Here is a 26,959-nt window from a genome sequence, read left to right on the forward strand (position 1 = left end):
ACTTTGAAGTAAAACCCCACCCAAATCGAATTCTCTCTGCACATGTTACATCTGCCCCACCTGCAGTGCACATGGTTTTGTCCATCTAAGAAGGATTTTGTCAGAAAGCGTGAACTAGAATAACCCCCACAGTCTCCGGTGTCCCAGTCACATTGCATTGTGAAGGAGATGCATTTCCATAAAAAAAAAAAAAAGATACCAGACTTTAGAAGATTCACATGCGAACTGAAATACCAAGAGGAGATGACTGCAGCAAAGATATATAAAGACACATCTGTCATATCAAGTACACACTCTTTAAATGTATTCATGACTAATTGTATCATTTACATTAATAAAAGGATCTTTAGAATAGAGCCAAACTCTGTTGAGTGTTTGTCATGAGTGAAGTCTCTGATGTCTAACAAGTTTTGATTTCTGTGTAAAACATTTCCCACACTCAGAACATGAAAACGGTTTCTCTCCTGTGTGAGTTCTCTCATGTATAACCAGAAACGATTTCTGTGTATAAGATTTCCCACACTCAGAACATGAAAATAGTTTCTCACCTGTGTGAGTTCTCTCATGTAAAACAAGTTCTGATTTCCGTGTAAAACATTTCCCACACTTAGAACATGAAAATGGTTTCTCACCTGTGTGAGTTCTCTCATGTGAAACAAGTTCTGATTTCCGTGTAAAACATTTCCCACACTTAGAACATGAAAATGGTTTCTCACCTGTGTGAGTTCTTTGATGTATAACAAGACCTGATATATTTGTAAAACATTTCCCACACTCAGAACATGAAAATGGTTTCTCTCCTGTGTGAGTTCTCTGATGTGTAACCAGAACTGATTTCCATGCAAAGCATTTCCCACACTCCGAGCATGAAAATGGTTTCTCTCCTGTGTGAGTTCTCTCATGGAAAACAAGTTCTGATTTCTGTGTAAAACATTTCCCACACTCAGAGCATGAAAACGGTTTCTCTCCTGTGTGAATTCTCTCATGTATAACCAGAAGTGATTTCCGTGTAAAACATTTCCCACACTCAGAACATGGATATGGTTTTACACCTGTGTGAGTTCTCTCATGTATAACCAGAAGTGATTTCGTTGTAAAACATTTCGCACACTCAGAGCATGAAAAAGGCTTCTCACCGGTGTGAGTTCTCTGATGTATTGCAAGATGAGATTTATGTCTAAAACACTTCCCACACAGAGAACACCTAAACGACGTCACCCCCGTGTGAATCCTCTGATGTTTTACAAAGTTGTCCTGAGTTAAAAAACACCTGCCACACTCGGAGCACTGAAATACTGAATCACGTCTATGACCTGTACTATGTGTCATATTGCCCGAATTACAAGGAGGACACTCGTCATGGTGAGACGGACCAGGTGATGCATCTGCACTGTACAGTACTGGCCGTGTAATGATGGGCACAGGATTGTCTTCTGTAACAGCTTGTGTAATGTTCTCCCCTTCTATTTTATCATCTGGAAACAAAGTGAGATGTTCCTCAAAGGGATTCCTGCTTGTGCGTCCATCTGTGGGAAATACATAAATCACATTGGGGACATTATTATATATGTAAATGAATCCATATCAATAGGCTACAACCACTGTACACACACACATATCTATATAACACTTCCTGAGGCGGCACTCATAAATGTAGTAGTACGTTTATTTATAAGGCGCCACAAAGTGTCCGCAGCGCCGTACATAGCAAAAAAAAACTAATTACAAGGTAACGTACAGGGTGTGTTGATAAAATACAGCATAAATAGGGGTATAGCTGGTAGAACTAAAATCAGCATCAGTTCCTAAGTAGGTGTCGAAATTGTTGAGGAGACTGAAGATGAAGTAGAGTAAGGGAAGAACAGGACAGGAGCACTGATGAGGTAAAGAGGTATACGGCCTACACACATGCCGATATTAAGGCATTTTCTAAGCGATTTTGCTTAGTTTGGCAAAGTCGCTTAGAAAATGCCCTCACATCGGTGTATGTGTGGGGGCTATATCGGCAGCAGTCCCCGCACGTCTCTATCGCTGGCCGAGATTGATGGACAGTGTCCATCAATCTCGGCATCGGCAGGGTTCTCCCACCGGAGAACACTGGCGCTGTCTGCTCGCTTAGCACACAGAGCTGACAGCTCGCTCTGTGTGTGGGCTGTCAGCTCTGTGTGCTATGCGATAGCGGCGCAGCACAGCCCGACCTAGCATAGCTAGGTAGCCCTGCACACATCGCTATGTGTGTAGGGCCCAGTAGGGTGAGTACGTGAGGAAGGAGGGCCCTACTCATAAGAGTAAGCAGACCAAAAGGAGGTGGGTGGACGAACGAAAAACAATAGGATAAGTAGGAACGGTTGGAGGGGTAGGGTAGGCAGGATAGGAGGAGCAAAAGAGGTTAGGAGGAGGAGGGATATGCTAGTTGGAAGAAGTGGGTTTTGAGGGAGCGCTTGAAGGAGGTAAGGGAATCAGAAAGCCTGATGGGTGGCGGGAGGTTTTCCAGTGCAGGGGGGCAGCGCGAGAGAAGTCTTGGACACGGGAGGAGGTGATTAGATGAGAGGTCAGTCGGCGGTCAGCGCTGGAGCGCAGAGGACGGGAGGGAGTGTGGATAGAAATCATTGAAGAGAGGTAAGGAGCGGAGGAGGAGGAGAGAGCCTTGTAGGTGGTGGTGAGGAGTTTAAAGAGAACTCGGAAAGGAATGGGGAGCCAGTGAAGACAGAGGGGGGAGGCGGAGGTAGAGCGGCGAGAGAGGAAGATGAGACTAGCAGCAGCGTTAAGAATGGATTAGAGAGGGGCGAGGCGGGTGAGAGGTAAATCAAACAAGCCGGTGCCCACCAGTGTGTCAGCAACAAGCTGTAATAAAAGTGTGCTGTGTGCTCGCGATGCTTCGGGCACAGTGCGTCGCTGCGCTCGGCACACTTTTACTCTCCCACCACGACCTAGTGGATGGTAAGGCATGCAATACCGGCTGTTGGCACATGTCGTCCATTGAAAAACAGTGAAAACCCCCATGTTGACCTTTTGACTGTCGACCTTGACCCGTGTCAACCTAACGTGGTGACCAACTTGCTGTAGACCCAATGACATTATTTATATATATATATATATATATATATATCATACATATATGTATATCATACATACATATATACACACACACACACACAGCATTTGCGTAATGAATGAGCTGTTGGGGATACAGAGAGGAATCTGACCGACGCTAGGCCAGCCCTCTGATGAAGTCCTTGATGACGAAACGCATCACTGCCCTGTTTACCTATGGAGGCACACCGTGATTCATGCTGGAAATCATTGCGGTTGTGTTAACCACTATTAACAGCTACGTGACCCATTGCATTTATTGTCGTGGAAACTACTTTTGAATAAAACAGACTTTCAATATAGAAGGTAAAACCATCCTTTATTTAGGTCCTACGCCGTTACGGGCATAACCCGTCATGAAGGACACCACGAACTTCTAATTGAATTAAAAGAAGGCACCTTGGCAATTGCTTCCATTACAGCAGAAGGGAGTGCCGGACAAATAATCAAATAAATAAATAATGGGTTTTTAGTTCATGAATTGATCAATGCATTTAAGCTTGTAGCCCATCACCAAGGGGCCCCATGTCACTGCAAGTCCTCCACTAACAATTGGTCTCTTAGGAGCATACATACATACATACATGCGCACATACATACATACATACATGCGCACATACATACTTGGATGTGAGGATAAAATGAGAGAACAATACATTTGTTACCAGCGTTTCCAAAGCCCACAGATAAGAATACAGTGCTGAGGGCAGACAGTTTCCACCCAAACTCTACAATTTGCAGCTTATCTTTTCCCCAGTTTTAGAGGGCAAAGAGGATTACTACTGACCCTATAGACTTGCTAACCACCCTTGACAATATGACAGTGCAATGTAAAGGAAGAGGGTATTGTAATGCCATTTTAGAAAAAGCAACAGTACGGGAGGACCGGATTTCTAGACAAGAAGCTTGAGTGTAAAAATTCAAGATGGAAAGGATCCTAGTATTAACTGGGTACAAAAGTATAGTACCTCACGTAAATCTGTTGGAGGAATAGTGAGGCGTAACTGGGTACAAAAGTATAACACCTCACGTAAATCTGTTGGAGGAATAGTGAGGCGTAACTGGGTACAAAAAGGGGATTTTTGTAAGAACTTACCGTTCGAACCCCTTTCTCTTTCGTCCAGTCCGGTGACACAGCTTCACGATGGGATGTAGGAGGGTCCGCAGGAGCCAGGCACCTATGCTTCTAATTCTTTGGGAGCAGGCTCCTCCCTACTGCATCCCATAATGCTTCAGTTAAAATTCAACAGCACACTAGGATACACAACTCAGTACAATGCCTGAACATCATATATGCAACTTATAACACATAACATGGCAACCATGAACGGTATAACTTACTGAGCGTTACGGAGGGATCGCTGTGTCACCGGACTGGACTCAGAGAAAGGGGTTAGAATGGTAAGTTCTTACAAAAATCCCCTTTTCTCTTTCGTCCAGTCCGGTGACACAGCTCACGATGGGAAGTTCACGAGCCGGTCCTTTGGGAGGTTACGCTCAGGCTGCCAATTCTCATCACTGCCCGTCCAAATGAAGAGTCCTCCGACGCGAACTCATGAAAGCTGTAGAATTTTGTAAAGGTGGGAACAGAGGACCAGGTGGCTGCCCTGCACAGCTGCTCTGCTGTGGCCCCATGCCTCACTGTCCATGAAGAAGCAACTGACCTTGTAGTATGGGCATTTATGCGAGATGGAACAGGCCTACCTGCCTTACAGTAGGCAAATGCAATAGTTGATCTCAACCAGCGGGCTATAGTCTGCTTTGAAGCAGGCCACCCAATCTTATGTACATCGTACAAAACCAACAGCAAATCTGATCTGCGAACATCCTTTACTCTACTGACATAGATTCGCAATGCGCGAACCACATCCAACTTTTTCAAACTGTCCCTATTCCTCGTTCCCTCAGGCGGGGAAAAAACTGGGAGCACAATGTCCTGATTCGAATGAAATGAGGAGACCACTTTAGGTAAAAAATTTGGTACTCTCCGGAGCACAGCCCTATCATCATGAAAGATCAAAAATGGTGACTTGTAAGACAAGGCACCCAACTCCGACACACGCCTAGCCGAAGCAATGGCCAATAAAAAAGTAAGCATCCAGGTAAGGTAATTGAGATCAGCCGATTTCAGTGGCTCGAAAGGAGGTTTCTGCAGCATGGACAGAACAAGAGACAAGTCCCACGGTGCAACCGGCTGCCTATAAGGAGGCTTAATCCTGGCCACACCCTGCAAAAAAGTTTGTACCTTCCGGCAGCAGAGCCATTCTCTTTCGAAAGAAAATGGAAAGTGCCAAAATTTGCACTTTCAGTGACTGCAAACTTAACCCCGATGACAGGCCATCCTGTAGGAACTCCAGTAGCCTCGCTAACTTAAACCTGGAGATATGAACCCTCTGCCTTTCACACCACCTGATGTAGATCCTCCACACCCTGTGGTAATTGGCCGCAGACACCGGTTTTCTGGCCCTCAGCATGGTCTGTATGACCTCTTCTGAAAACCCCTTTTTTCTTAATAAGGAGGATTCATACGCCACGCCGTCAAATTTAGACGTGCTAGGTCCTGGTGCAGGAACGGTCCTTGGCTTAGCAAGTCCGGCTGAAGAGGAAGTCGCCACGACTCGGTCGATAATCTCAGTATGTCTGAGTACCATGACCTCCTGGGCCAATCTGGTGCAACCAGAATGGCCGGTACTCTCTGGTTCTTTATCCTCTTCAACACCCTCGAGATCATTGGGAACGGAGGGAAGATGTAGACCAGATTGAAGGACCAAGGAATTGTCATGGCATCCACTGCCCAAGCCGACGGATCCCTCGACCGAGAGCAAAACCTCTGCACTTGACAATTGGTCCTGGACGCCATAAGATCTATGTCTGGCAGTCCCCATCTGTCTACCATCTTCTGAAACACCTACCGATGGAGTGACCACTCCTCTTCCAGCAGATCCGCCCTGCTGAGATAGTTCGCCTCCACATTCCGGATCCCCGGAATGAAAACAGCTGACAGTGCTGGAACCTGTACTTCCGCCCAGGTGAAGATTCTCACAATCTCTGCCATCGCCATCTTGCTCCGAGTACCGCCCTGGTGATTTAAGTATGCCACCGTAGTGGCATTGTCGGATTGGACTTACTGGCAAACCTTTCAGAAATTCCTCTGCTTGTCACAAGGCATTCCCATACTGCTCTCAGTTCCAGTATGTTTATGGGAAGACTGGATTCCTCCTCGGACCAAAGGCCCTGCAATCTCAGGTGGAGCACCACTGCCCCCCAGCCCCTGAGACTGGCATCCGTCGTGATGACCAACCAGTCCCATGAGCAAAGGGACCGCCCCATCTGCAGAGTCTCTATATCCATCCACCATTCCAGAGACATTCTCGCTTCCTGAGACAAGACCAACCGTTCCCGTTTCATTGTCTTGGCATTGCCTGACCAGCATGCTAGGATGTTCCATTGAAAGGACCTGGAATGGAATCTGGCAAACTGCAGCATCTCAAAAGTCGCTACCATTTTGCCCAGCAGCCTTACTCCCTGCCAGACCGTCGATGCAGGTGCCCGGAGAATAGTCAGCACCATCTGCTGAATCTCCACAGCTTTGGGGTGTGGTAAGAACACCCTGTGAAGGTGTGTGTCCAAAATTACCCCGAGGAACTGCAGACTCTGTGTAGGTGTTAGATGTGACTTGGGAAGGTTTAGCACCCAACCCTGTTCCTGCAAGAACTGCGTCACCACACTCAGGTGTTCCTGAAGTTTTCCCGACGACTCCGCCTTGAACAAAAGGTTGTCCAGATAAGGAATAATGGTACTTCTGTACTTTCACGGCGCCAGGCATCAGAGTCCCCTAGCGGGGCTCGCTTCGCTCGCCCACGCTGCGGGCTCGGTGGCTCGCCACGCTAATTAAAATCAACTCCATGCCAACATGGATAGTGGAGGTATGAACTATCCATGTTGGCATGGCGTTAACTTAGTTTTTTTTACTTAGTTAGTGGCGAGCGTAACCCGGAAGTACGCCTGGCGCCGTGAAAGTAAAGAAGTACCGGAATAATTACTATTTCCTTTAGACGGAGAGCTGCAGCCATGACCGCCATCACTTTTGTGAGCCGTAGCCAAACCAAACGGCAGTGCCTGAAACTGCCAATGATCCTCTCCAATTGCAAACCCGAGGAGAGATTGGTGATCCTTGAAAATGGGTACATGGAGATACGCATCCCAAATATCGACCAATGGCAGAAACTCCCCCGGCTCTATGCTCAGGAGCACAGAACGCAGAGACTCCATGCGGAAATGATCTACCCACAAGTGAAGGTTTAAAGACTTTAAATTTAGTATGGGCCTGAAAGACCCGTCTGGCTTGGGGACTAGGAACAGGATTGAATAGAACCCCTGTTTTCTCTCCTCCTGAGGAACCGGAATCACTACTCCCTTCTCTTTGAGAGACACAGCTGCCCCCAACAGAGCGGACCTCAGTGACGCTGTCCGCGGCAAAGGTGTAGGGAGAAATCTCTTGGGTGGTATGCCCCTGAGATTTATCCGGTAACCTTCGGAAATGATGGAAAGGACCCAAGGATCCACTATGGATTCCCTCCACCTGTCCCAATAGTGTAGGAGGCGACCCCCCCACTCTGAGCCCAGAACGGGGAGTCCCCGCCCCGTCATGCAGAGGACTTGTCATCACCCTTTGCTGCATGCTTTTTTGTAAAGGCACCAAAACGGCCTTTGGAAGCCTTTCCTCTGCCGGCCTAAAATCTGCCACGGCCATACTGTCCTCTGTTGGACGCTCCGCCCTGAAATGGCGGCTGAAAGGACGGTTTGAAAACTCCAAACTTGGAGCCTGAACTCTTGGAAGTAGTGGGAAGAAAAGTACTCTTGCCCCCAGTAGCCTGCTTGATAATGGCTTCCAGCTCCGAGCCAAACAATAACTCCCCCTTAACCCCTTCCCGACATTTGACGTACATTTACGTCATGGTCGGGATGTACTTCCCGACACATGACGTAAATGTACGTCATGACTTCAAAGTGTCACCGCGTCTAGAGACGCGGTGACAGAGGGACGATGTCTGCTGTCCCTGACAGCAGACATCTTCCCTCATTGCCCAGGGGGGGCAGCGATGCCCCCCGCCATGGGCGATGGCTGCGATTGGCTGTTCAAACGTGAACAGCCAAAAGCAGCGTTTACTGTGTGATGTGTAAAATTTAGACTCTGCTGCCCCCTAGTGTCCAAAAAAAATAAAAGAAAGTTGAAATAATGATGTAATAATAAAGTTTAGATATGGTCTATGTTAGTTATTAACTATTTTGAGTGGTATGATTATTTGTCTCACAAGCAGAAAATTTAACATTTTGCAAATAGCAAAATGTTCAATTTTTTTTACGACATTTTGGTATTTTTCACAAAAAAAAAAAAAAAACTGTATCGACCAAAATTTACCACTAATTTAAAGTACAATGTGTCACGAGAAAACAATCTCAAAATCACTGGGATAAGTAAAAGCAAAAAAAAGTTATCCCCACTTAAGTGATACATGTCAGATTTGAAAAAAAGGGCTCTGTAAGGAAGGCAAAAACATGCTGCGTCGGTAAGGGGTTAAAAGGCAAGTTTTTCAGGGACTTCTTGGACTCACTATCAGCTTCCCAAGCTTTGAGCCAAAGGGCCCTTCTAGCAGACACTGAGGTTACAGACACTCTGGACGCCATTTTAGCTCCTTCCTCACCAGCCTCACACACATACTCTGCGGCAGATCTCAATTTCTCTGCCAGAATAAAATCCTCTGAATTTTGGTGGAGCAGCCCAGTAAGCTACTCTGCCCACTTGATCATAGCTTTTGTGACCCAAGCAGACGCGATAATAGGTCGCAAGGTATAACCCACGCCTTCAAAAATAGCCTTCAAACAGCCTTCCACTTTTTTATCCACCGGGTCCTTAAAGGCAAGGCAGTGGCTTTAGACAGTCTAGCAACTGATGCATCCACTAATGGGGCTTTTTCCCATAATTTGGTATGCATTTTATGAACCCCCTGGGCGGTATCCTGCAGTAAAATGGGGTCCCCCTGAGCCGGGGTAAGTGACCCCCCCAGACACCTGAACGATGTAAAGTGGCCAGGAGACCCTATCAAAGAATCCTTCTGCTTCTAATGTGACCCCCCACCGCCCCGCACTGACCCACCGCCGCCCCGCATCGGCACCCCCACAGCACAGCCCCCTCCTCCTCCCTGCACTGATCCTCTTCCGGGTGCAGGGAGGAGGAGAGCCAGCCCCCCCCCCCGCAGCAGCCGGGTAAGGGAGGGAGGCGGGACCCACAGGTTAATGGCAAGAGCCTAGACCAGCCAATTGGCAAACGCCCTGCAGAGACGAAACATAGTTTGGCTAATTTCTGACATAAGATCGTAGATCTCAGTCCTCTGCCTGCGTGGGACAAGCGCTGAACACTTAATGAGGGCCCACGTGCTCCGGTGTCAACATTGACGTTAAAAAAACTGAAAGTCATGCAGACATCATCAAGTGCTGACCTTGTGCATGTGGACATTTTGTTGTGGACCTAGACATGGTCTGTAGGCTGATCCACTCCCACCTGCGTGAAGCATAATGTGCGGGGAGGAGCAATTGCATCCATCTTCCCCAAGCAACATCTCTTGAACCACAGCGCCCCCTAAAGTATCAGCATTGTTAACATGCCAACACTAGGACACAAGTATCTTATAAAATCCATCCATTAAATAAAGGAGACTCTCCCTTGGGGTCAGTTCGGTGGTGGAGGACCGGGGCTGCTCTTCTGTTTGTCCACATACATTATGATTGGAAGACACCAGCACTGGTTCCGCCTATCACATTGACCATACATAGCTTGGTCCGGTACTGTACTACAATCCCGTGGCACCCTTGCATGTTTGAGGACCACGAGTCTGTATTGCTTATTGTGGTTTGTACGGTTCTCCCTTATTTTGTGCTACATAGAGACAGAGTCTATGAGATGTTTGTTTCATATTGTTGGCTGATCGCACACCGTGATAGCATGTGAGACGCATACCACCCACCTGTGCCAGTATGCCAGAGAGGTGGGTATGTCCTATTCATACTTCATAGGTGCATGCGGCATAGAAAGGGGATATAACGGGGCAAGAGAGGAATTAGGGGCAGTCTAGGGCTTGTCACTGTTAGACTACACCCCTGCATGTGAACATGCCCCCTCCATGAGGTGGACACAGGTGTCCTTGATGTGGCCATGCCCAGATATGCCCTCTTACTAATGCTGGGTCTCTCCTCCGTTATGTGGTGTCGATAAGTTGATACTAATTTTGGATGGAATGAAGGTGGAGAGCAAAAATATAATAGGGGCTGTAGGCTGCTGATGTATGAGATACACCAGAGAGTGTGGGGAGGAGACTGGTCGGATCTCTGGGCTGGTAACACACAGTGACATGATGTGAGGGGGGAGCAGGAGTATAATAGGGGCTGATGGCTCCTGATGTATGAGATACACCAGAGAGTGCAGGGAGGAGACTGGTCAGATTTCTGGGCTGGTAACACACAGTGACATGATGTGAGGGGAGACAGATATATTGTCCTCATTAGTCTGTACTGACAGAGGATGGTGTAGGATAAGAGGCTGCTGTAGTGACAGAACAAGGAGAAGATGTGACTCTCTAATAAGTGATTATTACTCACCTGCGTGGATATCTGTAGGGATTTTCTCCTCCTTACACTGCTGATCATCCTGTACATCAGTCTCTTCTTCTCCCTTTATAGCTTCCACCTTAATATCAGCCAGATCTTCACCCTAAGTAACCCATCATTAAACACATCTGATTGAATTTAAGAAGTATATGTTGAGAGACTCTCAGTCCCCCCTACCTGATCCTCCTGTGGGGTCCTGTGATTCTTCTCTGAACAGTGCTGGGAATACAGAGGACGGGGACATCTCTCTGGGGTATCTCTGGTACTGGGCCCATCTGTAGGAGACACACAGTGACTGAGGACATTGTACATTGTGTTAGGTAGGATTATGAAATGATGCATATGTGTAGGCTTTTAAATATCTTTTGTCCATTACTGATAATGAAAGTCTCCTCTTACCCAGTGGTGTGAGGGGCTGGTGAATCTCCATCATCACGTCCTTATTCAGATCCATGTGTCCATTTAAATATTCCCGCTCCTCGAAAAAGAAACAGACAGTGACATCCTGGCACCTTATAGGGACCTGGCATACACAATTATACATTCATCACCCAGACATCTCCCCGTTGTGTTACTGTATAACCTCCCATTCCCAGCAGTCACCTCTCCAGTCACATCCCCTGGTGTTACTGTATAACCTCCCATTCCCAGCAGTCACCTCTCCAGTCACATCCCCTGTGTTACTGTATAATGTCCCATTCCCAGCAGTCACCTCTCTTATCACACCCCCGGTGTTACTGTATAATGTCCCATTCTCAGCAGCCACCTCTCCAGTCACATCTCCCGATGTTACTATATAATGTCCCATTCCCAGCAGACACATCTCCGTCACATCCCCCAGGGTTACTGTATAATGTCCCATTCTCAGCAGTCACCTCTCCGTCACATCCCCCGATGTTACTGTATAATGTCCCATTCCCAGCAGTCACCTCTCCGTCACATCCCCCAGGGTTACTGTATAATGTCCCATTCCCAGCAGTCACCTCTCCGGTCACATCCCCCGTGTTACTGTATAATGTCCCATTCCCAGCAGTCACCTCTCCGGTCACATCTCCCGGTGTTACTGTATAATGTCCCATTCCCAGCAGTCACCTCCCCAGTGTTACTGTATAATGTCCCATTCCCAGCAGTCACCTCCCTTGATGTCACTGTAAAATACCCCATTCCCAGCAGTCACCTCTCCAGTCAGCAGCTGGATGATCTGGTTGGTGAGTTCCAGGATCTTCTGCCCATTGTCTCTCCCCTGTATCAGTGAGTGAGGTGGAGGCACCGTTATGGGGCTCTGGGTCCTTTCAAGTCCTCCTGGCACACAGGGATAGACATTGGGTGTCTCAAGCTCAACGGATGTCTTCTTCACTACTGTGTAACCCTGTGTAATGAGAGACATCATACAATAAATTAAACTATACTGATCTGAAAATCCGTGAAGTGTTAATAGTGTAGAATAGTTTATGTTACATATACGACCCCTCTCCCATCTGTTACTGTTATAATAGAAAGTATATCGCAGCTCTTCTGCCGTTACCACCATAAATAACAGGTCATATGTTCTGTCTACATGTGTATAATGTATGAGGACTGTGGGACAGATACTAGTATCTGAGACTATATACCTCAGGCCTGGACAACCAGCGGCTCTCTGCCTGCTGTAAGACTACAAGTGACACTTAGGCCAGTGGTCAGGGCACTCGGTCCACATTACCCCACACAGTGCATGTTTTGCTGGTAACCCAGCAGGTGCACAGGTGTACTAATTACTCAGACACATTTTATAAGGTCCACAGGTGGAGTTAATTATTTCACTTGTGATTCTGTGAGGAGACCTGCAAAACATGCACTGCGTGGGGTAATGAGGACCAAGTTCCTTGACCACTGCCTTAGGTGGAGCCCATTAGTTCCGTTCCTATTCTGCCTCCATTTAAGAAAGACCTAGATGGCAGGGAAATATTACAGCTTGGCTTTGTGGAATATTGGACCTCCCACTACCGGTATTTCTTGACGCCAAATGGGTATATTGTGGGCTGGAGTGGAGCGGTCTCCCAGTATAGTGGCCAATGTTCGGTCTGGAGGCTGGTCCGGTCTCTCAGGGCATAAAGCAGCGGGAAGAGTGTAATCTGGTAGTGTCAGTCACTTGTAAAGTCCACCAATGCGTTTCGCTCTGTAGTAGAGCTTTTTCAAAAAGCTCTACTACAGAGCGAAACGCATTGGTGGACTTTACAAGTGAAACCGTTATTTCGGTTTCATCTGCTCGTTGTCTGGATTATTGAGGAACCTGTTTCCTCACACTTGGATTAATCACTGCACAGATACAAGTACATATACTAACAAGCCAGCAAAAATACCTCTTGCCGTTGGTTGACCTCTAACCCAAACTGAAAACTTTAGCTAATACAAGATTACGGTTGGGATACATCAGGTGGCGCAGTATACGAGATATGGTTGTCAAAACCGATATTTCAGCCATGCAAAAGCAGTCTAAAAAAAAGGAGGGTGTTACGGGTGCACTGGATGTGTCACCTGCGGTTATATGATTGTAGGCGACAAATTTAAGCATCCACATTCAGGCAAACCGTACACAATACGCCATGTCCTCACATGCATATCTGAATATGTGATGTACCTTCTGTCTCTCCCATTTGGACTACACTATGTTGGCTAGACAGTACGGCAATTCAAGGAACGGATGGCCAACTGCAGGTCAGCCATAAGAGCAACCTTGAGCAATGGTCACAGTGAACAAACAGTGGGCAGACATGTCAATTATGACACAATTATGTCAAAATATGGTTGGACATAATATATTGAATTAATTCACAGTGTCTGTTGTACATAGTTTTAATTAGATTTTGAAATAACTTTTATTATACAATTTGGGGTACTTATATGTTAGCCGGGCGCCCGGCTACGAGCATAGCCATTGCCGGGTGGCCGACTAATCTCGGCCGTGAGGGGGAAGACAGGGGGGCTTAACTTACATTGTAGGCAGGCGGTGGGGATTCAGCGGCGGGCGGGTGGCTGGCGAACCTCGAGGCAGCGGGGAGCAATGGCGGCGATTTTGCATAGTCACCGCTGGGGGAGCATCACATGGTTTCCCAGCTTCCCCAGCGGCACTACGCTATTAGTGTACATGCCGGGCTGTCATGGAGGCCGGGACCGAGTGCCGGAGCCGCAGGGGACATTATGGATGGTAAGTATCATGCACACTACACACACAACATGCACTTACGCAATCATATGGCCACTATCCACGTCATAACCCCAGTGTCCACAAGGGTGTGGAGTTAAATTTAGAAAAAGTGTGGGGAGCGCAGCGAGCCACCGAGCCTGAAGCGTGGCAAGCGCAGTGAGCCCCGCGAGGGGACGTGTATCTGCGTCCGCTCGCCACGCTTCGGGCTCGCCACACTTTCTATAATTAACTCAACGCCCACGTGGACACTGGGGTTATGACGTGGATAGTGGCCATATGATCCTTTATGTGTTAGCAGGGCTCCAGTTACATCATTTGCGTAACTTACATAGTTTACGTAGCCAGCAAAGCGGTGTGTTGGTCATCTCAATACACCACTACGCAAACTACGTAACGGGCGCCCAACTAACATATAAGTACCCAATTTGGTTACAGTTACCGATTTCTAATTGGTTTCAACAAAATACTAGAAGGTGAAGTAATTGTCGCAAGCCACATAATATAATGGTAACACAGCGCCAGCTAGTGGCAATGGGAAAAAACAGGTTGAGATCATTTGTATTTTGGCACGTTTTGGGCTAGCAATATGCCCACCTATGTTGTAATGAATATATGTTGTCTTGCACATGATCACTTTGCACGGACGGCGCAGCGCGATGGGTCCCCTGATCAGTAAGTATCTATTTATACACTGTTTCAGCACATAAGTTTGTACTATATCACGAATACCGGGAGTGACGATCATTATTTAACTTCTACATACAGCGCGACGTGTCCTAGCGAGAGAAGGCACCCGAGCAAGCACCTGTGTTTTACGAGTGCCGGACATAGAGATATAGATAGACAGTGATTAATCTGAAGCGCTCTCTGTCGTAGGGACGCTCCCAACAGGAGGTTCCATGTCTACACTATGACCCATAGCCCTATATAGAGGGATGGCGACTATTGCAGCCACTGCCCATTCCTCATGTAGTGCCGCAGCCATATAACCGTGGCATCTCTGTAACCAGTGTCATGAGGACATCAGTCTGGTAACGCAGAGGTCTTCTATGACTGGGGTCACAGCCGGTGTCGCAGAGAATAGGATCGCAAGGGGTGGATTCTCTCTCAAAGAATCCCTCATCTCTCCTGTCAGTTCCCTTGTTAATAAATAAGAGTGACATCACTGTGACTTTATCAGGATCCACCCACCCCCCACTCACCTCTCCAGTCAGCAGGAAGATGATCTCCAGGGTGAGATTTACTATCCTCTCAGTCATGTGATCCATGTCCATCCTCAGCGAATCAGAGACCCGACTCATCCTCATGTGACCTCCAGTACAGACTTGTGCTCCTCACAGCTCCACTGTCCAGGAATACATATAATTATTATACATCAGAGTACATACAATATATGCAAATATACAGTTGTGCTCATAAGTTTACATACCCTAGCAGAATTTGTGATTTTCTGGCTATTTGTCAGGGAATGATAACTCAAACTTTTCTTTCATTCATGGTTAGTGGTTGGGTGAAGCCATTTATTGTCAAACAACTGTGTTTACTCTTTTTAAATCATAATGACAACATCCTCATACCCGGCACATATACCCCCATACCCACAGTCACTTCCCAGCATTACACCTCATACACACACACCTGGGTACACCTTATACATCCTAATGGCCAGCACATATACCCCCATACCCACAGTCACCGCCCAGCATTACACATCATACATACACACCTGGGCACACCTTATACATCCTCATGCCCGGCACATATACCCCCCATACCCACAGTCACTACCCAGCATTACACATCATACATACACACCTGGGCACACCGTATACATCCTCATGCCATCCACATATTCCCCCCATACCCAGAGTCACCACCCAGCATTACACCTCATACACACACACCTGGGTACACCTTATACATCCTCATGTGTGGCACATATACCCCCATACCCACAGTCACTACCCAGCATTACACATCATACATACACGCCTGGGCACACCGTATACATCCTCATGCCAGGCACATATACCCCCCATACCCACAGTCACTTCACAGCATTACACCTCATACACACACACACACCTGAGCACACCTTATACATCCTCATGGCCAGCACATATACCCCCCATACCCACGGTCACCGCCCAGCATTAAACACACACCTCATGCTCAGCACATATACCACCCACCTCCTCATACCCATAGTCACCTCCCAGCATCACACCACATACATACACACCTAGCAGTCTAAAAAGAACTACAAATCCCAGCATGCACAACATTCTCTGCCTTATTGCTCCACAGCTAGGGCTGGGGGGGACTCAGCTGCCTCTCCCTGGTCCCAGTGATAGCACACACCTGGTATTATACTGCAGCCTGTGTGAGTAGAACAGCAGCTCCCCTGTAAGTGCCCTTATGGCTCACACCCAGCAATCACTACTATGCTGTTACTAGCAGTATAGTATAATACCTGGTGCCAGCTGCAGCACTCTCCTACCTGCCTGCCATGCACACCAGGAAGGAACGTTTCCCTGGTAACACAGCTCCTCCCACTCTGCCCCACACAGGAAATACAATTTGGCTAGTGGCTACAGAGAGACTAGATCCCCTTCAGTTACAGTTACAGCCGAGGGGTAGTCTGAGAGCTGAGTGCAAACCACAAGAAAATGGCCGCCACTGTATGAGGACACTGGGACATCACAGCCGGACTGGTAGAAGTGGTAATTGCCTTGTGTGAATACATAGAGTTATGTGATGTTGTCAGGTCACCGGTAGCTGATAGATTCCATGCTGCAAACACCGACTAAGGATCAATAACAATTGTCCCAAGTGCGAGGGAGCGGCGGCCATTTTCCCGAATACCAATCCCCTCGATCAGTTGCGGCAGTATCTCCGCTTCTTGCAAGGGCAGCGCTACTGATCTCACTTCCAGCAGCCACGGTGTTTAAGTTACGGAGGACCGAGAGAAGACATTGCTGTATCTGGCAGCAGGGTATTGTGCTGCCCTAGTGTTATTATACATGGGGAGCAGCCTGTGGTGTCCTGTTATACAGGGGGAGTAGGCTGTGATGCCCTGTTATACAGGGAAAGCAGCCTGTGGTGTCCTGTTATGGTAGAGACTACCGTAATACAGGGGGAGCAGCCTGTGGCGTCCTGTTATATAGAGGTAGTAGTGGCCTGTGGCTTCCTGTTATACAGGGGGAGCGGCCTGTAGCATCCTGTTATACAGGGGAAGCGACCTGAGGCGTCCTGTTATACAGGGGGAGCGGCCTGTGGTGTCCTGTATACAGGTCGAGCGGCCGCGTACGGCATCCTGTTATACAGGGGGAGTGGCCTGCGGTGTCCTATTATACAGAGAGCGCGGCAAGTGGTGTCCAATTACATTTCTTTTGAAACAACCATTAACTACAACGGACGGGTAGTGATATTATTTCGTATAGCGCTTATACCAGTGGTCTCCAACCTATTTTGGAGCGTGAGCTACTCAAGACAAAATAAACCGCCTGAAGAGCTTCTAAAATAAAAAAAGAAATCTGCATAATAATCGAAAAATGCCCTTTACCACATTATGCCACACACTATAATTTATTTAATAGTATTTTATTAACAGTTTCTTCTATAGCACACATATTCCGGAGAACTTTACAGAGAATATTTGAACATTCACACCCGTCCCTGCCCCAGTGGAGCTTACAATCTATATTCCCTACCACATGTACACGCACGCACATACATTCTAGGGTTAATTTTTTGTGGAAGCCAATTAACCTACCGGTATATTTTTGGATTGTGGGAGGAAACCAGAGTACCCAGAGTAAACCCACGCAAGCACGGGGAGAATACACAAACTCCGCACAGTTAGGGGCCATGGTGGGAATTGAAACCATGACCTCATGCGCTCTTCTACCCTCAGAAGGGAAGCGGCGGCTGCAGAGTGGTTGAGCCAGCCGGATCGCTACCACGAGCTACCAGTTGATGACCACAGGCTTATACTATACATGCACCCATTGTTCTCTATATGATCTATATTTGCATGTACATTAGAGGCTGCTGTTGGGCCTATGTGTGGCTTTCTCTTACCTTTACGTAATATGTCACTTGTACTGTGTGGCGTTTATTGTAATTATTATATTTATTCCAGGACAATGGAGCATTGAGACACATCACTGATTCCTCAAGGATGAACAAGGACCAGAGTCACATGACTGAAAGGATACTAAATATTACCCTGGAGATCATCTACCTGCTGACTGGGGAGGTGAGGGGATCTGGGAGTGTCACTGTGACCTCACTTATATCTGTAGTAATATTACAGGGATGTGACTGGGGAGGTGAGGGGATCTGGGAGTGTCACTGTGACATCACTTATATCTACAGTAATATTACAGGGATGTGACTGGGGAGGTGAGGAGATCTGGGAGTGTCACTGTGACATCACTTATATCTGTAGTAATATTACAGGGCCGTGACTGGGGAGGTGAGGGGATCTGGGAGCGTCACTGTGACATAACTTATATCTATAGTAATAATACAGGGACATGACTGGGGAGGTGGGGAGATCTGGGAGTGTCACTGTGACATCACTTATATCTGTAGTAATATTACAGGGACATGCTTGGGGAGGTGAGGGGATCTGGGACCATCACTGTGACATCACTTATATCTGTAGTAATAATACAGGGACATGACTGGGTAGGTGAGGGGATCTGGGAGTGTCACTGTGACATCACTTATATCTATAGTAATAATACAGGGACATGACTGGGGAGCTGAGGGGAGCTGGGAACGTCACTGTGACATCACTTATATCTATAGTAATAATACAGGGACATGACTGGGGAGCTGAGGGGCTTTATATAGTGTGGCGAGCCATCGAGGCCGAAGCGTGGCGAGCGCACGCGCATTACTTCACACGTATTCCGCGTCCCCTCAAGGGGCTCGCTGCGCTCGCCACACTTCGGGCTCGCTGCGCTCGCCACCCTATATAAAATCAATTCCACGCCGATGTGGATAGTGGGGGTATGCCGCATACGTAGGACGTATACCGACGTACGTTGATCGTCGCATTGCGTTAACAATGGGGGGGCATTAGACATAATAATTAATCATCAGGGTGGGTATACAATTAACCACTTAAGTGGTATGCCCGGAGATTTCTCGGGCTCAGCTGCGCTGCCGCAGCGGGCTGTCCCGGAAAATCTCCGGGCATACCACTAAAAGGAAGGTGTGCGCCAGTGGTGTCCAGGTGTGCACCACTGGCGCATCACCTTTCCGGGCACCCCCCTGTGGCTGGTCGGCTGTCCCCTCGACCCCCCTCACCTTCAGCGATTGTACGTCGGAGCTCCCCTGCCCCCGCCGCCATTAGCTGTACTAGTGATTGACAGGCGGAAGGCTCTGGGATGTTCGGGGCGGCTCGGGGGGGGGGGGACTCGGGAGAGTTCAGGCACCCGAGTCCTCCTGAGCAGCCGCGACAAACCTGCCCCTGAGACCTGATTGTGCGGGTGCCCGGCGGGTATCTCGGAGGTGGAGGTGCCTGGTGGCCCTCTGGAGGATTGGTGGAGGAGAGCGGGAGTCGTCTTCCCTGAGGCGCGCTGCTCGGCTGCACAGAGACGCTGGCGCCATCTTGCACTCCTGGCTCCTGGACTAAGGTACCTGTGCGCTGGGTCCCGCAGGCGCCCCTGATCTATTCGGAGCTTGTGGGGTCCCTTATAGCGGAGAGCTGAGCTTACTCGTAGCTACTGGACTATCTACTTGTGAAGTGCCTATCTGTGACCTGGAGGACCTCTATCGGTGTCTCTGATTTTAAATATTGCCCGCTCTATACAATACATCCTGCAGGAGATTCATGCCTCCGCCGCTAGACTGTGTAGACAACTGGAGAATCTACGGGCGGGTGATCCACCCTTCTTATGTACAGCTGAAAATTGCGACGTGGCCGCTGTGGGAGATATCCCTATTTACATCGAGCCTTTGGAGCCTCCTGTTACAACCCTGAACTGTATAATCCTGCACAACATCGGGAGGGGAGACCCACCCTTTTTCTCTAAATCCGTAGGATATGTTGCGACCAATGCATGGGATGTTTATGCGTCTACAACTCCTTTGGTTTGTCCTGATGTGGGTCTAAATATCCTAACACACCCATACTGCTCTGCTGATCTACACAAATATATGATGGGTTGGGATATTCCCCCTGTATGCATCGCTGATACTACAATGGAGAGTGTGAAGAGCGGCCTGCATATCTACATTTCCTCTGGGAACTGCATCTCTCCTGCACCAACTCCGGTTACGCGACCCTTGGTGAATGTACCTCCAGAAAAATTTACTTTGGACACTGTAGCCCTCCGGGACCATATGTTTGTCCTTTCTTATTATTGCACGGTTTACCCCCGAGATCCTGAAGACACATTTCCTTCTACTGTGCCCATTCTATTTCAAGGACAAGAGGACTGGCCGGACTAAATAAATATTCTCTCTTTTCCCTTTTCTTTATACGTTAGATTCCTGCTGTGATTTACTGTCATTTGTGCTACAGTTTATTACCCCTTTTTGTTGTCCTCAATACTTTACAAAGTGTTCCATTTACTGTTGATACATGCTCTCTGCCCCGTATACTTCATATGATAATTCCCTTTTTTCTTTTTTTACCTGGGGGGGAGGGGGGGTGGAACTAATCTCTGCTGTTTATATCCTGTTTGGTTTCTTAAATACTAATTCTAATTTACTTAATATTGTGATATACATAGGGAGAAGGTCTGATATATTTTAATTCTTTTCAGGGTCATATCCTTGCAGCCCTCGACATATCCTGCCTTTAAAATATTTGTTTACACTGTCTATTTGTAGGGGGGGGGGTATAGGTAGGTCTAGTCTTAGGTTGATATTTTAGATGGTAGACTAGGGGGGGAGGGGAGTTTATAGTTGGTATAGGGGTAACGCGGTTATAGGGCTCCAGGTACACCTAAGTTGGGGGTGGGTAGTACAGGGTGGGGGGTTATGTGGGAGGTAGTGTCACTGTGATATCACTTATATCTATAGTAGTAATACAGGGACATGACTGGGGAGGTGAGGGGATCTGGGAGTGAGGGTCAGCAACAACAGCAGCTGTCAGATAAATACATTGGTTACATTACTCTGTATAGTGCCTGACACATGCACTGTGATTTTTGTTATAATGACAGAAAGGTGTAATTCTGCTATTGTGGAGGAGGGGCCTCTGCCATGTTAATTGACTGCAGGTTTTGGCGGTATAAAATTAACTTGTGAACAGATGGACCAGGGGGATTTGTGCCCTGCATGTGAAACTGTTCACAGTGGGGCTCAAGCTCCAGGACAGAGCAGCCTGAACCTGCATGGGTGGCGGCCCTGGGTAGAACTATTGCTGACTAGGTACAGGCCTTAAATAGGCAGGGGTGAGCTTAGTAGCTCCCCTAGACTGTTTCCCTCCTCTCCACCCTCACAGGGAGATCCTGCCTTACTACAGGCTATGCAATACACGGAACAGGGTGTGCATAAGATTAGTGCATTTATGGAGCAGTTTATTAAGGTTCCTGAGGTCAACACTACCAGACACCCTTTATCTACCCCTCCTCCGCTTAGTCTTGATTCTTGGGAGGAAGAGGGGAAGTGTCCTGAGGAGAATGCTTGGGGGCAGAACGAGGATTTTGAGGTCTCTGCCATTGGGGTGGAGGATTGGATTTTGGCTGTTTGCCAGGCTTTGAAACTTGCTGAGGTTGACACTGTTCAGCAGGAAGGCATTTTTAAAAGGCAGCGCAGGTCTGCGGTGACATTTCCCACTGATAAGAGTATGAATGATCTTCTGGGGAAGCGTGAAAAACACCAGATAAGAGGCTGGTTATGCACAAAAGGTTTGATCATTTGTACCCCATGCTGGAGGATTATGTAAAGTTGTGGGAAAAGGTTCCGTTGGTGGATGCGCCCCCTATACGAGGCGGTAACCAGTTACCCCCTCTCCCCCCAGCTTTCCGTTGGTGGATGCGCCTTTGGCTCTTGTTTCAAAAGCCGCAGCATTTCCTGTTCAAAGGGGTGCGGCATTCAAATACCCTGTTGATAAAAAGATTGAGGGTTGTCTTAAGGCCACCTTTGAAAGGGTGGGGTTTATATTGCGCCATGTTATTGCGTCTGCTCTGGTCTCTAAGTCCATGATGGTGTGGGCCCAGACACTGTGTAATCAGCTTCAGCCTGATACAGAGGCGTTCTCCTTGGCAGAAAAGTTCAAATGTGCAGCAGAATATGTTTGTAAGGCTGGACAAGAGGGAGTCAAAATGGTGTCCAAGGTGTCAGCCATCTCTGTTACTGCTAGGAGAGCTCTCTGGCTTAAGGCCTGGGAGGCGGAAAGTGAATCCAAAAAGTCACTACAAGCATTGGCATTTAAAGGAGAATTCCTTTCTGGCACAGAATTGGAGGCCTTGATAAAACAGGCTACGGGAGGAAAGAGTACCTTTCTGCCTCTTCCGGCAGCAAAACAAGGGGTCTCCTAGGTTTGCAGCTCTTCGTCCTTCCTTACGTTCCTCCTTTCGGGGCGAAAGCATCTGGCAGAGGGCAACCAGGTAGGGGGAAGTTTCCCTCTAGCAAGGGAAGATCCTCAAGATCCCATTTTTGTGCCTTTGTGAAGAAGCAGTCTTCCAAGGTGGAGGATAAATCCTCGGCATGATGGGGAAAAGGCTCCCCGTTCTGGGATCAGAATGGGGGGTTGACTTCTGCAGTTTCAGGACACCTGGTCCCAATCCACTCAGGATCCTTGGGTACAGACTGTGATCTCATAGAGTTACAGGATATACCTAAAGAGGGACCCTCCAAGTAGTTTTATTCCAACTCCTTTGCCACAGGAAGCCTGCATGAGACAGGCCCTTTTGGGGGCAGTGGCATCTCTTAATTGCAACGGACTGGTGATTCCAGTACCGCCAGGGGAACAGAGGAAGGGGTTTTATTCCACCCTGTTCTTGGTCCCTAAACCAGACAGTTCCTTCAGACATATCCTAAATTTAAAATCTCTGAGCACTTGTGGGTGGATCATTTCAGGATGGCATCTCTAAGGTCCGTGCTACTGAGCATGGAGCCAGGGTAATTTTTGGCTTCCATAGATATTCAGGATGCATATGTGCACGTACCTATTTGGAGATAACATCAATCTCTCCTTCATTTCACAGTGGGCTCTCAACATCTGCAGTTCCAAGCCCTCCTGTTTGTTCTGGCGACTGCCCCGAGGGTATTCACAAAAGTGATGGTAGTCATGGTGGCAACTCTCAGGTTGTGTAGAATAGTAATTTTCCCATACCTGGATGACCTGCTTTTTAAGTCAGAGGAGTCTTTGCAGGAGCATCTCGGAATGGCAACGCAGTTTCTCCAGGATCACGGGTGGATACTGAACTTTAAAAAGTCTCAGTTGGTCCCGACCCAAAAATTGCAATTTCTGGGGGTGGTTCTGGACACTTACAACGGGTGTTTCTACCGGAGGCCAAGGGCAGGGACATATGGCTCTTGGTACTGTCTCTCCTCCAGTATTCCAATCCATTAGTCTGGATGTGTCTAAAACTGTTAGGCAAAATGGTGGCCACGTTCGAGATGTTGCAATATGCAAGGATATTTCAATGGAACATTCTCAGTTGTTGGTTGTGGGATTCGAAAGTAATGAAACAAGAAAAGATTGTCTTGACTCAGGAGACAAGGTTGGCTGACTGATTTGGAAACCCTCCAGTTAGGTCGCTCTCTGCAGACCTGGGATTGGTTTGTTCATGACCGATGTGAGCCTCAGGGAATGGGGAGCAGTTGTTCTACATCTCAGGCTTCAGGGACTGTGGTCATGCGCGGAGTCAGCCCATCCGATAAATATCTTAGAACGGAGGAGTCCTTGACCGGATTACCAGTGAAGATTCAGTCAGATAATGCCATGGCTGTGGCATATATAAATCAACAGGAAGGCATCTGCAGCAAGATGGCGATGCGGGAGGTATCACATATATTTCAATGGGTGGAATTACATGTCCCAGCACTGTCGGCAGTCTGGAAGTTTGAGGCAGACTTCCTCAGCAGTCGGAGTTGCTGGAGAGGGAATGGGCCTTGCAACCAGAGGTATATCAGGACTTTGCAGCTCGCTGGGGGCTCCCGGAGGTGGACTTGATGGCATCAAGACACAATTGTCAGGTTCTCTGGCTTTGTTGACACGCCAGGGATCCGGTGGCGTGAGCTGTGGATTCCATGACTGTTCCTTGGAATTTTAAACTGGCATATGTTTTTCTTTCATTTCCCACGATTGCTTGGTCCTAAAGAGAATTCGAGTACAGAAGTCTCAGGTCATTCTGTTGGCACCAGATTGGCTCAGGAGGTCCTGATATTCGGACATACTGAAATTGTCCGTGACACCACCTTGGTGTCTTCCTCTTCGTCAAGACCTGCTCAGTTAAGGTCCATTCTTTCATCAGGACTTAGCTCGGCTAAATTTAAAACCTCATTGTTGAAGAAGAAGAAGAGTTTCTCGGAGGTGGTTATTCAGACAATGCTGAAGGAGCGGAAACTGGTTTCTGCGGCAAATTACCATAGGGTCTGGAAGATTTCTATCAGGCTTCTGGATTTTTTCCAGGATGGTTTTTCAGTAGGGTTGAGTCTGCAATCTTTGAAGGTGCAACTGTCAGCACTGTCAATTTTCTTTCAAAAGAGGGTGTCTCTCTTGACGGAGGTTCAAACCTTTCTACAGGGGGTGGTGCATATTAAACCTCCTTATCGGCAACTTGTGGCGCCATGGGACTTGTCCTGGTTGTGTTCCAAACGCCACTTCTCTAATGTCAGCTGATTTAAAGTTTCTATCATGGAAACTTACTTTCCTTCTGGCGACTGCTTCAGCCGGGAGAGTCTTGGAATTTGGGGCTATGTCTTGTAAGCCATATTTTCTGGTGTTTCATGAGGATAGGGCCATTCTTCGTACAGTACCTAAGTTTTTGCCAAAAGTCGTTTGATTTCCATTTGAACCAAGAGATTGTGCTTCCGGTGTTCTGTCCTCCTGAGGAGGCAAGAAACAGGGACAAATTGTCACGGTTGGATGTGGTTCACGCGTTGCACATTTATTTGGACAGCGGTAAGATGTTTTGCAAGACTGACTCGTTACTAGTGCTGTATGATGTGCATAAGAGAGGGTGGCCGGCCTCTAAGCAGACTATTGGTAGATGGTTGAGGTCGGTAATTGCTTTTGCTTATGGGCAATTCCAACAAAAAGTGGACATGGGTCATGCAAAAAAAAGTTGGGATATTCAAAATATGAATATCCCAGTACATCAGTCATAGTCTATAGTATTTTTAAAAAAATCATTTGGTAATAGTGTGTCACATGACATGCTGCCATTTTGTCTTATTTCAGTAATGGTTACAGACACTGATTGCGACCACGGATTATTGCTGTTTTTTTAAAACAAGAGTAATAAACTTGGATTATTGTAGTAAATAACACAAGTTGAGGAGATGTACTGTAAGAAACTAAATGTTAATAATCAGTATTTCATGTGGTTTTATGTTCGTGAAAGAGTTACATGTGGCACATATTAAGCGTTACATCCGTTACGTTTTTTTGGTATTTTTTTTTCCATATTTTGGTTAAAAAGATGAGTAAATGCATGATATTAACCAGATCTCTAATGGTTTATGAGAGGATTAAAAATTCCTTTGACATTTGTTCACAACTTATTACCTTTGGCAATTCTGTACTGTAACCTATGTAACATGCTTAACGTAACGGACGTAACATAGTTTATGTTACATTAACAACATATGCCCATTAAGCTGTTATTACAAGTTAGTTTGCTTATCCCAGATGGACAATATGCAAGAGAGAAATACAAAGAAGGAGACACCTTCAGAAAATAAAGAGCCAGACTTAACACAGAAAAGGCTGCAAAAATAAAGGAAAAAAAATGCGGAAGACCAGAAAAAAAAGGAGGTCAGAATGGGCGAGCAGAAGCAGTCAAATTAAGAAACAGAATGACAGAAATGTGAAAACACAAAAGAGGTGTTATTCATAAGGCATTAATTGACAGGAGTCCCTCAAAATCACTTGTCACCACAATCCTTCAATTAATAGCTGCTTACAGGGGCAAACGCAGGATTTTCAGAAGGGGCTTTCCAGAGGGGCGGAGCAAAGCACGAAGATGGACACTTAGGTGACCCAGTATATGCCGGGTCAGTTAAAGTATTATAGATAAACCAAATGTATATAGGGTTAAATAATAATAATATATATAAATAATATATATATATATATATATATATATATATATATATGTATACATATATTTTCACACACACACACACACATATATATATACATACAGGGGCGTCAACAGCAGTGTAGACCCCTGGGCATAGCAATGTATTGGGGCCCCTACCGATCCTCCAGCGGTAGGGGTGGGGGAAGGTTTGATGTCCCGCTGGTGGTAGGGGGTATTATATCAACCGCTCAGTAAGTAGGGCCTGGATCAGTAATTTCCACTAATTACCCCTTTACTGGACAGATGGTGGGAGAAATGGGCATTGGGCTGAATAAGGGGCCCTGATACATAACTTCCAGGGTGGTAGAGTATGTTTAATATGCAGAGGAGGGGTGTATAGTGGAGTGGGCTTATTATTCATAATTTTCTGGTGGGAGGACAGCTTGCTTGACTGCAGATATCTCCAGTTCCCGGAAATAGATTTCTTAAGATTTTAATTAAAAACTAGAGAATCCCACCTACCAAATGGTATTGGGGACTAGGGGATCAGAGCTCAGGAGGCAGAGCAATCTGCCAACAAGAATATAAAACTACATACCAGGTGTGTGGAGCTGGAGCAGTAACCAGCTGCTGGAAGGCTGATATCTCTGGTTCTGGGAACAGTAGAGACAAGCTACTAGTGTCCATCAAAGGGGAGAGTCACAGCTTTTGGAATATAACCTCAGAAAAACTCTAAGTCAGACAGAACCTGAAATATCCGACTGGGAAAAGCAATTAACAGGCTTGGATGGGG

General features: G+C 47.1%; 2 protein-coding genes across 6 annotated transcripts in view; one reads left to right on the top strand and one right to left on the bottom strand.

Moving 5' to 3' along the window:
- Window positions 1-289: 289 nt before the first annotated feature.
- Window positions 290-26,959, bottom strand: part of LOC146007509 (uncharacterized) — a 99,380-nt gene continuing 72,710 nt past the window's right edge. For 2 of the 5 annotated variants that reach the window (XM_083145913.1, XM_083145912.1), the window contains exons 2-7: window positions 15,148-15,290; window positions 11,936-12,127; window positions 11,158-11,236; window positions 10,936-11,033; window positions 10,750-10,861; window positions 290-1,526 (exon numbers count right to left, since the gene is read on the bottom strand). In XM_083145913.1, coding sequence (XP_083002039.1) covers window positions 379-1,526; window positions 10,750-10,861; window positions 10,936-11,033; window positions 11,158-11,236; window positions 11,936-12,127; window positions 15,148-15,252 — 1,734 coding nt within the window. In that variant the 5' untranslated portion in view covers window positions 15,253-15,290 and the 3' untranslated portion in view covers window positions 290-378. The other 3 variants (XM_083145914.1, XM_083145909.1, XM_083145911.1) reach the window with 3 other exon arrangements.
- Window positions 16,811-26,959, top strand: part of LOC146007512 (uncharacterized) — a 134,173-nt gene continuing 124,024 nt past the window's right edge. Inside the window, exons 1-2 of the mRNA XM_083145916.1 lie at window positions 16,811-16,940; window positions 18,090-18,206. Coding sequence (XP_083002042.1) covers window positions 18,129-18,206 — 78 coding nt within the window. The 5' untranslated portion in view covers window positions 16,811-16,940; window positions 18,090-18,128. The remainder of the gene's footprint in view (window positions 16,941-18,089; window positions 18,207-26,959) is intronic.

This window comes from Crinia signifera, chromosome 6, assembly GCF_055691185.1.
Source record: "Crinia signifera chromosome 6, ASM5569118v1, whole genome shotgun sequence".
In the NCBI taxonomy this organism is placed as follows: Eukaryota; Metazoa; Chordata; class Amphibia; order Anura; family Myobatrachidae; genus Crinia; species Crinia signifera.